This window comes from Emiliania huxleyi, assembly GCF_000372725.1.
Source record: "Emiliania huxleyi CCMP1516 unplaced genomic scaffold EMIHUscaffold_26, whole genome shotgun sequence".
Taxonomy (NCBI): Eukaryota; Haptophyta; order Isochrysidales; family Noelaerhabdaceae; genus Emiliania; species Emiliania huxleyi.
In genome coordinates, this window is record NW_005200088.1 from 561,683 (window position 1) to 573,210 (window position 11,528).

The 11,528-nt window shown below is 66.4% G+C and overlaps 3 protein-coding genes across 3 annotated transcripts; 2 read left to right on the plus strand and 1 right to left on the minus strand.

Annotated features, from left to right (window-relative positions):
* Positions 1 to 3,900: 3,900 nt before the first annotated feature.
* On the plus strand, positions 3,901 to 4,412 carry EMIHUDRAFT_354274 (hypothetical protein; the record flags this gene model as incomplete). Its single annotated transcript, XM_005777552.1, has 1 exon — positions 3,901 to 4,412. A coding segment is annotated over one exon (300 nt), but the record flags the coding sequence as incomplete, so codon positions are not given.
* Positions 4,413 to 4,736: 324 nt separating this feature from the next.
* On the minus strand, positions 4,737 to 5,244 carry EMIHUDRAFT_100892 (hypothetical protein; the record flags this gene model as incomplete). The annotated part of the gene is made up of 2 exons (XM_005777553.1): positions 4,737 to 5,053; positions 5,196 to 5,244. The coding sequence occupies 2 exons, from the start codon at positions 5,242 to 5,244 to the stop codon at positions 4,737 to 4,739; spliced, it is 366 nt and encodes a 121-aa protein (XP_005777610.1).
* Positions 5,245 to 7,599: 2,355 nt separating this feature from the next.
* On the plus strand, positions 7,600 to 9,662 carry EMIHUDRAFT_206339 (hypothetical protein; the record flags this gene model as incomplete). The annotated part of the gene is made up of 2 exons (XM_005777554.1): positions 7,600 to 8,895; positions 9,057 to 9,662. The coding sequence occupies 2 exons, from the start codon at positions 7,600 to 7,602 to the stop codon at positions 9,660 to 9,662; spliced, it is 1,902 nt and encodes a 633-aa protein (XP_005777611.1).
* Positions 9,663 to 11,528: the final 1,866 nt, after the last annotated feature.

The following is an 11,528-nucleotide window of genomic DNA, read 5'->3' on the forward strand; positions in this document are numbered from 1 at the left end:
CGGCCGAGAGCGCTCCCGGCCGGCCCGCCGCCGTCGGCTTGTCAAAGTATCGGCCTTGGAAGGCGGGAGGGCGGCGCTGGCCCGCGGGCCGCTGCGGAGGCGGCGCCGCGGCCGGGTTGCGAGGCAGCGGGCAGTCGCGCGCGAGGTGGCCCTCGGCGCGGCAGTTGTAGCACGCCGTCGCGCTGAGCGGCGGAGGCAGCGGCAGCGGCGTCTGCATCAGCAGCGTGTAGCTAGGCCACTCAGAGGCGGAGGCGGCGGCCGCCGACTCGGCGCCGGCGGCGTCGATGCAGTACGCCTGGCAGTAGTGGACGGGCGGCGGCGGGCCCACCTCCTCCGCCCCGGCGGCGCCTGCCTCTGCGCGCCTCGCCACCATGCTCCGCAATATCTTCTCGAGCGCGCGCCGGTCGGACGCGTCCGCAGCGCCCCACGCTATGCTCGCCAGGCGCTCGGCCTGCAGCGCAGGTGGCAGGCGCAGCTCCACCTCGGTCGCCGGCGGCGGCGCGGCGGAGGCGGGGGCCGGGGCGGACGCGGGGGCGGCGGGGGCGGCGGAGGTGGCGGCGGCGGCGCTGCCGCCGTTCGGCAATGCTGTTTTGGCGGACGCGGCGGCGGCCTCGGCGCCAATGGAGCCAGCAAAGAGCGAGTCGACGTCGTCGCCGTCAAACATGTGTTTGGAGCGCGTTTGGCACCTGCCCCGCGCCCGAGGCAGCAGGTCCTTCGTCCAGAAGGGGTCTGTGCGGGCCAGAAAAAACGGTATGCAAGTGCTCCAAGGCGGGTGGAGTGCTCTCTACTGCCGCGGCGCCCCTGACCGGCTGCTCTCGCGGCGCCGAGGCGTGCCGCTTCGGTCACGTCACGCGCGCTGCGAGGTGTCTTTTGGCATGTGAGCGCTGGCAGGAAACGCCAAGAAGCTGGTCTTCCATGTCTGCGGCCGCGGGCGTGCGGGCGGGCTCGCCGGGCGGGGCTGGGCGAAGCTCCGAGCGGGTCTTTGAGCTCGCCGCCCGCGAGGAGCCAGCATGGCTCGTCGCTCGACGGGAGCCTGCCTTGGCCTTTACACCATATTCTCGAATATATTTGAGAATATAGAGGGTCCCGCGCACTTCCATATTCGAGAATATTCTCGAGAATACAGATGCCCCGGCCGGCTTTTCCCTCAAGAATATACGAGCTTTCCGCAGCCCTTGACCTTAGTAGACCTCGAGTCCAAAGATATTCTTGAATATTCTTGACGTTGCCGCTGTGCGGCGTCTAAAACGGTCTTGACGAGAGAGCTCGAAACAGCTATTCCCCCCTCAACAGTAGGTTTCGGGTCGATGCCGACTGAAATCTTTAAGTTTTGGAGGTTCTGAGCGGGTTTGGAGCGACTTTTGGTCTCCGTCGATCTACGCGAGGTCAAAATATTCTCAATATTCGAGAATATTCTCGAGAATATAGAGGGCCCAGAGAGAATATGATGCAAAGAATATAGATAGCCTTTGACTGCACTCCAAGTGCTCCAAGTGCTCCAAGTTGCAGAGAAAAGCGTGTAAAGGCCAAAGCCTGCCCTGAGGGAGGGTGTAGAGGATGTAGAGTGTAGAGCGCTGTAGAGCTGTAGAGATGTAGAGCGCTCTGGAGCGCTGTAGAGCTGTAGAGCTCTACATCCGCCGCGGGACGAGGCGCCTCCGTTGTAGAGCGATGTAGAGCGCGATTTTGCTGTAGAGTTTGTTGTAGAGGCTCTACAGCCAAACCGCCGGGAAGGCAGTGACTCAAAGAGGTCGAGCCGCGCTAATGGGGTGTCTCCGAGCTTACTGGAGCTCTGATGGACGGCCCTGACTATCACTGACACACACAGAGTCACTCCGACGGCACACAAGACCCTATAACTGCGTCATGACCAGCCTGCCATACGTCGCCGGTGCCGCATTCGTCGCTGTGCTTCTTTAGCAGGCGGTGGACTGTCGGCTGCGAGGACGGTCGCATTTGCGCGAGGCGAGGCGAGCATTGCTGCGCGTTGCATGCGCCATGACTCGCGCCAGCGCGTGCGGGGGCTCCTGGCTGAGCGTTGAGTCCAGGCGAGTTGCGCTGGCCACTATCGCTACGCCGAGCCGAGCTGACGCGCCGAGGCGCCGGCCAGTCGCAGCCGTGAGGCATGCCATAGCAGCAGAGGCACCTCCTACCCATTGGGCGGGCAGACAGAAGGCCAGGGCAGCACTGGCAAGTGCAACGCGCCTCATGTCGGAGAGCGACCGTGCCTCGTTCGCCGCTTATGTAGAGTTTGTTGTAGAGATTTCACGTTGTAGGGCGCCTCTACATCGCTCTACAACGGAGGCGCCTCGTCACGCGGCGGATGTAGAGCTCTACAGCTCTACAGCGCTCCAGAGCGCTCTACATCTCTACAGCTCTACAGCGCTCTACACTCTACATCCTCTACACCCTCCCTCAGAGCCTGCCCAGCATGCTCTGGGCATTATGTGCAGCCTCGCCAAGCTGTCTGGGAAGGCCTACAGAGCCAGGGCGGGCTGCCTCGGGCGCGGTGGCGCGCTGAATAGTACCATGACTACGAGCTCTTGATCGGGTCGCCGGCACACAGCTGGTCGCTGTGCGGTGCGAGCACACCTCAAACTCACTCGCCGATGTGTCTGAGGTGAGGGCTTGACGTCGCGCATGCCGCGGATCGGCGGCAGCTCGTCGCACCGACAGACCGTCAGCAGCGCGAGGGCAGCGGCCCTCGAGGCGGACGAGGGAGGGTTGTGCATGGCGTGAGGGTTTGCAAAAAAAAATCAATCGGCGCCCCAGTAGAGGGCCTCGTGTAGCCCTCCTTTTCAGTGTATGTAGCTCTTACGAACATACCCGTAGGTGAACCGCTGACAGGGTTCTTTTGGTAAAATTCTTTTGGTAAAACGGAGTCGCTTAGGCGGCTCCGGTGGTGAGCCGGTGTGTGTGCCAGTCCGCGCCAGTCCGCGCCCTTGTCGTGCCAGTGTGCTGTGAGAGAGGCTTGTGTAAGAATTCTTTTGGTAAAAACAATTTCTCGCTCCGGCCGTGCGATGAGCGGCGCCCTCACCCCACCAACAGCGCTCGCCGACCTGGCTCGGGGCGACCTGGCCTCACTGCGCGCCGTCCTCTCCGGTCGGCGGACGCGCGGCACGCTCGACGCGCGGCACGACACCGACACGCGAGACACGCTGCTCACCTGGGCCGCTCGTTACGGGCAGGCCGAGGCGGTGCGGCTACTGCTCGACAGCGGCGCGAGCGTCGGGGCGACGAATGGTGACGACCGGTCTGCGCTGTTCATCGCGTGCCTGCAGGGCCATGGCCAGTGCGTCCGGCTGCTTCTCGAGGCGTGCGCGGCGACCGACCAGGCCGATGAGGACGGCGTCACGCCGCTGTCCATCGCGTGCGAGCATGGACACCTCGAGATCGCGCGGCTGCTCCTCGAGGCTGGCGCGGCGGTCAGCCAGGCCGAGGTGAACGGCGCCACGCCGCTGTCCTTGGCGTGCCAGGAGGGCCACCTCAAGATCGCTCGGCTGCTTCTCGAGGCCAGCGCAGCGATCGACCAGGCTGATGAGGAAGGCGCCACGCCTCTGCACGCCGCGTGCCAGGAGGGCCACGTCGAGGTCGCCAAGCTCCTCTCCTCCTACGGCGCCTCCCGCCTGAGGAGAGGAGCTCGGGCCTTCGGCACGCCCGAGGAGATTGCAAACCGCCGCGGCCACGCCGACCTTGCCGCCTGGCTGGTCGCCAGCCGCGGCTGGACGCCGCTCCAGCATCTCGAGGCGTGCCCCAAGACGAGCGGCCGAATGCGTGAGCGCGCTGTCCTCACGCCCCCTGCCCCTCTTCCGCAGACGCTCACCTTCGAGCGGGCGCGGGCGCTGCTGCGCGGCGGCGCCGACCTTTCAGCCGGCGTTGAACGCGGCGAGCCTTCGGCCCTCGAGCGGGCGCGCGTCCTCTGCTCGTGGAGCGAGTCGGATCCGACCGCTGCGGCAGTCGGTTCCACTGTCGCGATCCACTCTCTCGTCTCGCGGCCCTCGATGAACGGCAAGGTCGGCGTCGTCGTCTCCGCGGACGCTTCGACGGGACGCTTCGGCGTGCGCGTGGCGGGCGAGGCCAAGGCATTCGCACTGAGGCGCGCAATGCAATGGTCTCTCCCGGACCCGCTGATCCTCTCTTTGACACACCTCTGCCCTCCCTCAGGCCGGCCAACCTGCAGCCAGCGGCCGAGGCGGTGGAGGTGGGCAGGCTGGTCCTCAAGGCGGCGGAGTGGTCGCCGCAATCGCACGAGCTCTTCCCGGTGGCGGCTCGCAAGCGGGCGGTCGAGGTGATGCGGCTGGGCTACCTGATCGCTTGGGACGAGGAGCGCTTCGAGGGCCGCGAAGGAGCGGCTCCGGAGCTGGCGGACATCTGGCGCGGCTTTGTGCTGCCAAGGGTGGCGGTGCGATGACTGCGACGAATATTGACGTTTGTGTACCTCAAGGCACGCCAACGGCCCAACGCAAACCCCGCCAGGCTTTCTCCTGGTGCTCCCATGCATTTAGAGTGTATTTTGTGCCCATCACCAAACCAAAATGCATTTTAAAGAAAAAGATCTAAGTTTATTTTGGAAATGCGCATTGGCTAGCCCATTATCGAGCAGCCCAACGCGCAACGGCCCGTTATGTTATTTACGATTATATAGCGCTACGTCAGCCCAACAAACCCGTTCACCCACGCCACTTCTGACGGCGAGAGATCCGCGCCTGCCGCGTCGAGCAAGTCGAAGACGGAACGCGTCACGCGCCGCACCTCTCGGCCTGTAAGAGCGACGCCTCGAATCGGCGCGCCTCGGCAGCGGCCGCTTTGAGCTGCTGCGGGTCGCCCGACTGTATGGAGCGGACGGCTTGGTAGACGAAAATCTTGAGCTTGGTCGAGTCGGTGACGCTCAGTGCGTTGGCCATCCGGCCCGCTACCTCTTCGACGGTGGCGAGGGGCGGCACGCAGACCAGGTTGCACGGCGCGTCGCTTACGCTCGCCTCCGCCGTCGCGGCTTTGAACGCGCGGGCGGCGGCGACGAAGCGGTCCGCCGGCACCGACAGAAAGGCATCGAGGCCTACGGGCTCGGCGCTCTCGGCTCGGCTCGGTGTGAACACCGCTGCATCAGGCCGAGCCTGACGCCCTGGCCGGCTCGCCTGTGTCGATGGTCTTCAGGATCTCTTTGGGGTCTGCGTGGTCCGGGGAGGGGGAGCGCGCACGTGAGGCCCCAGCCTGCCACCGCCCACCGGTGCACGTGCTATACCTCATAGCATTCGTGTGTGCTCCTCCCGCGTGTGCCTCCGGTGGCGGCGAGGGTGACGACCCTGCCGGCGAGGGGGCCAACAGCCTTGGCCTCGAGAGAGCCGACTAACTATCGGGTAGAGCCCGTCCGCCAGCTCGAGGCCGGCCTGCTCGATGCGCGACATATAACAGATCACACAACGGGGCGCGAGGGACTGGTGGGGTGAAATTCTTTGAGAGCGCCTTCGTTGTTAATAATACAAACGGATGGTCCCTTGTCGCAGTCAGTCGCACACACTCTGCACCCCCCCCCCCCCCCCCGCCGCCCCGGGATGTGTAACGACCGACGCCATGGGCTGCGGCAACAGCAAGACTGGCCCGACCTATGGAGTGGCCGCGCGTGCGAATATACTTATTCTACATCGCGCTCTTTGCCACCGCCATCTACTCCAATCTGCAGGCGCTCACACACTCCAACGTGGAGACGCTCCGTGTTTGTTCCTAACTCTGAAAAGAATTCCTGTCCCACCAGAATGTATCTCTCCCATCCCTCTCTTGGGCTGTCTGTTTTCTTTCTTTCTTTCTCGCGTGGCAGACGGTGAACGAGCTAGCGTGCGGGGACAGCGGCATTGTGCACGGTGCTAAGTGCATTGCCGTTCTTAACGGAGTCGCTTAGGCGGCTCCGGTGGTGAGCCTGTGATAGTACTAGCACGCGCCAGTTCGCACCTGTGTCGAGCCTGTGTGCTGTAGAGAGAGATTGTTCTTTAAATTCTTTCTCGCGCAGAGCAGAGTGCACCGGCTACTGGCGAGTAGAGGCACACGCACGCTCTCCCGAGGTCTCTTGGAGCAGAGCCCCGGCGAGCCCTACCCAATGGGTCCTCGGAGAGGGTACCCTGGGTGGGCGGGGCCTCTACTCGCCAGCACCGAGGGCGTGTTGCTTGACGCCTCTGGCCGCTTCTGGGCGATGAGCAACACTGACGGGACGGCGTCCGACTTGGGCTACTTTGATACGGCGGTCGAGGCGGCAGCCGCCTACGCGCGGGAAGCAGGGACGGCGGCGGCGGAGGAGGCTGCAGTCCCCGCGGCCGCGGCGGCCGCGGAGGAGGCTGCAGTGCCCGCGGCGGAGGCGGCGGCAGCGGTGACCGACGAGCGCAGGCTCTCCTCCAAGGCCGTCGAGGCGGGCGTGAGCGGCTCTGCCAGCACGGCCGCATTTCAGACGGCCAAAGACGAGCCCGGACCGGCCCCGCGCTCGGGCGGAGTGGGGCAATCGGACGCGCCGCAACGGCAGCAGCGGCGCGACGCGGCGGCGGGCAAGCGGGCTTGCCGCGCCTTGCCCGCGGGGGGGCGGCAGCAGGACTTGGAGTTCGCTATTCAAGGTCAGATGGTGCGCGCCGCCTTGAGCGGCCAGCTCTTCGGGCCGCTGCTCGCGGGCGGCGCCTCGGCCTTCTCTCTCAACCAGCAGGACGCGGGATGGAATCCCCTGACGATCGCCGCCGGACTGCGCGACACCAACACGGTCCAGGCGCTGCTGGAGCGCGGCGCAGAGGTCCACCACCTCGCCGAGGCCAAGGTGATGGGTGACCGCACCGCGCTGATGATTGCCGCCATGAACGGCGACGTGCGGGCGGTCGACTTGCTGGTGCAGCACCGCGCCGAGGTTGACCAGCAGAACGGCAGCGGCTGCACCGCGCTGGTGTTTGCCGCCCGTAACTTGTCGCGTGGGACGCCGGCGGCCGTCGCGCTGCTCGGGCACGGCGCGGCGATCAACCACGAGAGCAGCGACGGCCGCACCGCACTGATGGAGGCCGCCGAATGCAGCTTTGCGACGGTCGAGGCGCTGTTGCTGCGCAGCGCGGCGGTCGACCATCAGTGCAGTGACGGCTGCACCGCGCTGATGTATGCCGCAAGGTCGGGCCGCACGCACACCGTCCTCGCGCTGATTGAGGCGGGCGCGAATCTCGATCATCGGAACGGCGTCGGCCGCACCGCGCTGATGGAGGCTGCCAGTGTGGGCGGCGAGCGGGCGGGGCGGGCGGTCGACGCGCTGCTGAAGAAGGGTGCCGACGCCAACGCGGAGGACATCAACGGTTGCAGCGCGCTACGGCTGGCTCGCGACGCGGGCCACACCCCGATCGTGCGCCTCCTCGAGCAGCACGCCGTCCATCATGCCGAGCCGCCACCGCAGGCGCCCCCCCCAACCCCCCCATCCACCCACACGCGCGCTCCCCCCCCCCCTTTTTTTTTCCCCGCCCCCGCCCCTGCTCTCCACCGCCAACCGCCCTCCTTTACCGACACACCGCCACACGTGCGCAGTTGGCCGCTTCCCGCTCCACTGCCGCGCCGCCCAAGGCGCCTTCCGTGGCTGAGGCGGGCGGCGAGGCGATGCAGGTGGACGAGGGCGGGGCGATGGAGGTCGACGAGGCCAGGCCGGCGACGGCGGTGAAAGGAGCGGCGACCTCTCGGCGGCTCCGGCCTCCCGGCGGCTCCGACGAGGAGCGCCGCCCCGGCGAGAGCAGCCTTGTCCGCCCGCCCGCCCCGCGGCTCGACCCTCAGAGCGCGGCGTCGGCTCGGTGCCCGCCGCTGTACTCTCTGCGCGCCGCGGAGGGCGTGATCGGCGAGGGTGACGCCGTGCGCCCTGAAGATCACCAGCGCGCCGAGGCGTGGAGGGAGGCGGTGCGGGATGCGACGGAGGCCGCAGAGGAGGCGGGCCGGCGCAGCCGGGCTCAAGTGCGGGCGTATGTGGAGGCGCACAAGGCGGACATGGAGAGAGTCCTCAACGAGCGGCTCCGCTTCCGCCCGGGCAAACGCGTTTATTGCAACCGGTCGGCGCGCCCGGGCTTCAACCGTCAACACCCTCCGCATCCTACGGCCTTGTGGGAGGAGGGGCGGGTGACGCAGGTCTGGCCGGCCAACCTCGAGGCGGGCGGCGCTCCCTACCAGGTGATCCTGAAGGACGGGACTTACCTCTTCGTGAAGGAGGACACCGACGAGTGCATCCGTGACGACAAACGCGATGACGCCGGTTGGCTCGAAGCGTGCTATAGTCATTGGCCCGCGCCCGAGTGCGCGCGGACGCAGCGGCTGCTCAATGGCGTCCTCACGGCGGAGGAGGTGCACGCCCTGCTCTCGCGCTCGGGCCTCGAGCTGCTGCACGACATCGACACGGTGTTTGAGGAGGTTGATCCGTTCCGAGAGCGCGACACTGATCTCACACTTCTTCTACCGGAGACCATCCAGCCGTACCACGTGCTCCGCAACTTCGTGGTTTGGCGGCGGGCGGCGGTGCCGGTCTGCGCCGACGAGCCGCTCTACTCGCCCGCGCTCATCCGCGACGTCTACCCGGACCCGAGCAGCGACGCGTCCGGGACGCTTCGGTGGCTGCTCGACCTCGTCGTGTCCGTCGACGGCGTCGTGCGATACGAGCAGGCGGTGCCGCCTTGGCGCCTCTCCAACGCTGTGGGCGGGTCGGACAGGGAGTCTCGGGACGTGGTTGACACCCGCGGCGGCTGTTTGATACCCGACGCTCGGGAGGCTCTCGCCGGAGGCGAGGGCGCGGCGCGGCTCAGCTTCCTCCTCGCGGAGGCGAGCTCGGGCGTCGCGGCGATCGACAAGTGGCACGAGCTGCTGCGAACGGCGGACCTGTACGAGTACGAGCCCGCGGCGGGCGAGGACACGCTGGTGTACGTCGGGGAGCCTAGATGCGGCACACACACATCCCAGGCATGGCTAGCGTGACGCTTGAATACACCACAGTCAAACTGCGCCGTGACCACACGAATGCATTGCAACCTCGAGAGGCGCCGTCGGTCTTCACCGCGTCTGCCCTCTGTCTTCGTCAGGTGGGGGAGTACAGCTATCATGCCGCCTTCTACGCGTCCCTGCGCAACGCCCAGTCGGCGCTGCTCGACTTTCTCGCCGAGATCACGAACCCCAAGATGGAGGAGGAGAACTCGGCGACATGGCAGCGCTGGCTTGTGGAGCTGTACGACGCGTGGCCGCCGGACCGTCGGAAGATTGCGGTCGCGTGGCTGCGCTGGCTGCTCGGGCCCGAGGAGCGGCAACACGGCTTTACGGCGCTGCGCGAGTTTGTCGTGCACGAGAGCGGGCTTCCGCCCGATGAGCACATTGCTCGCGATGATGCGGGTCGCTTTAGCCTGCCACGCGCGGCGCGTGACGCGCTGGTCGGGCCCGTGGGTGAGCTCGTGTCGGAGGGCGTGGTGGAGAGGCTGCATGACCCGGAGCGTTTGGCGTGCCCCCTCTGCCATCGCGAGGGGGGCAGCTGCTCCGAGTGGGTTCAGCTCTATCCCTGCCGCCATTGGTGCTGCCAGCCATGCGTTGCGGATTGGGAGCGCGTGGAGGGCGATGCTGCTGCTGCTGTGTGTCCCGTGTGCCGCACGATAGTCGAGGGGACGGATGTCAGCGAGCTGGACTGGGAGGCGTTGTAGAACCAATGTGCGCACATATGTTACACCGTAGCAGGTTTTACGTATACGAGGGTGGCATCGAAATGAGTGTCACTCGCCCACGCTGCAACACACCGACGTGCTCGACAAGGTGGACGCATACATGCACACGGAGTCAAGGACAAACAGGACATCGAGAGACGAGAGGCACACGAGGGGTGTCCTTCTCCTCTTGCACCTTGGCGCTCAAGCGTCAAGGACAAGGACAAGGAGACCCCCGAGACGCGAGACGGTGACAGAAGACAGTGCTCAGTGGAACACCAAGGACGGACAAGAACGTATGCAACACAAGGCTGAATGAAGCAAGATGTGAGAGCCGAGTCGTGAGAGACGCCTCTCAACAGTACGGTGTATGACTCCACTCGCACTGGCCTCACTGCCACTGCCCACCCCCCTTCCCCACGCACGACCGCTTCGCAGGGCCCCCTCCGCGGCCGCTGGCGCGCCTCGCCAGCTTCGCCGCGCCGTTCCCCCCGCGGGGCTGCGGCTGCCTCGACTGTGCAGGGAATGCGCGTTTGAGCGCCTCGGCCGCGGCCGGCTTGCCCAGCTTGAGCTGCTCGGGAGAGAGCTCGACGAGGGACGCGCCGCTGTGGTCGGCGTAGAGCAGCATGCCACGCGGAGACGAGCAGTCGATGCGGGCCGTCTCGAGCTCGGAGATGATTGAGGGCGTCTTAGAGAGCATGAAGGTGCTGATGGAGAGCTGCAGCACGTGGTCCATGCGGGCGGAGGCCACGTCCGGGTAGCCGCACTTGAGCTCGACCACGACGAGCTTCTCGCTGATGGTGCCGGTGATGTCGACGGCGGTGATGAGCCGGTTGGTCACGTCCCCGTAGGTGACGACGAGCTGCGCGACAATGGGTTCAAAGTTGGCGGCGGCCAGCGTCTCCACCATGCGCATGACGATGTCGCTGCAGAGGAACGGCATCTCCTGGATGATGGCGGCCCAGCCGCCCTCGCCGGCGAAGCTGCCGCCGCAGTTGTTGATGAGGCCGGCGAGCTCGTTGTCAGCGCGCGCGCCAGCCTTGCCAACCTTGGACGGCTTCGCGCGGCGAGCCGAGACACCGTCGACCGCGAGCACAGATGTGGCCGGAGGGAGGGGGGTGGGTAGGCCGGCGGCGAGCCCGGTGAGCAGGTTCGTAAGGCCGCAGAGCTGCACAGGGACGATGCCGTCCTGCTTGCACGTGTGCTTGTAGAGCTGCGTTGAGTGCTTCGAGAAGTTGAGCTGCTCGTACAGCGCGGTGGGGGAGCCTGTGTTGTGAGGGCGGCGGCAGCTTGGCCACACTCTGCAGCACGGCGGCGGGGCAGACTGGGAGATGGCCGACTGGCAAGAGCACTGATGGACATCCACATGTACATGTGCATGTGCATGCACATGCACATGACATGTGACAGGGGATGGGGTTGGAGGGGGCGCAGGGCAAGGCAGCCGCACCGGTGCGGAACGCCGCCGTCAGCTCCGGCGCCGACGCGGCGAGGACGCAGCTGCAGAGGCTGGCGCCAAACCACGGCTCCGGCGCGGTGGTGGCCGTGAGCACTTGGACAGACTCAGTCGAGCGCGCCTGCGCCACCGCCTCGTGCAGCCCGCACAGTCCGAGCGTGGTCAGCCGGCGGTACCTGCGGAGTGCGAGGGAGACGGGGATGGTTGGGCCACTCCCGCGCTGCGAGGGCAGAGGAGGGTAGGGCGCACGGAATCTGCGCGCGGAGGGTGACGATGGAGTGGTCAAAGACGACGAGGATGGGCGCGTTGGCCTTGCCATAGCAGTAGAGCAGCACCGCCTTGATGCCCTCCTTGGCGGCGTCATCCGCCGAGATGCGGTCCTCGGGCTTGGGCTTGTTGCGGTTGTCGAT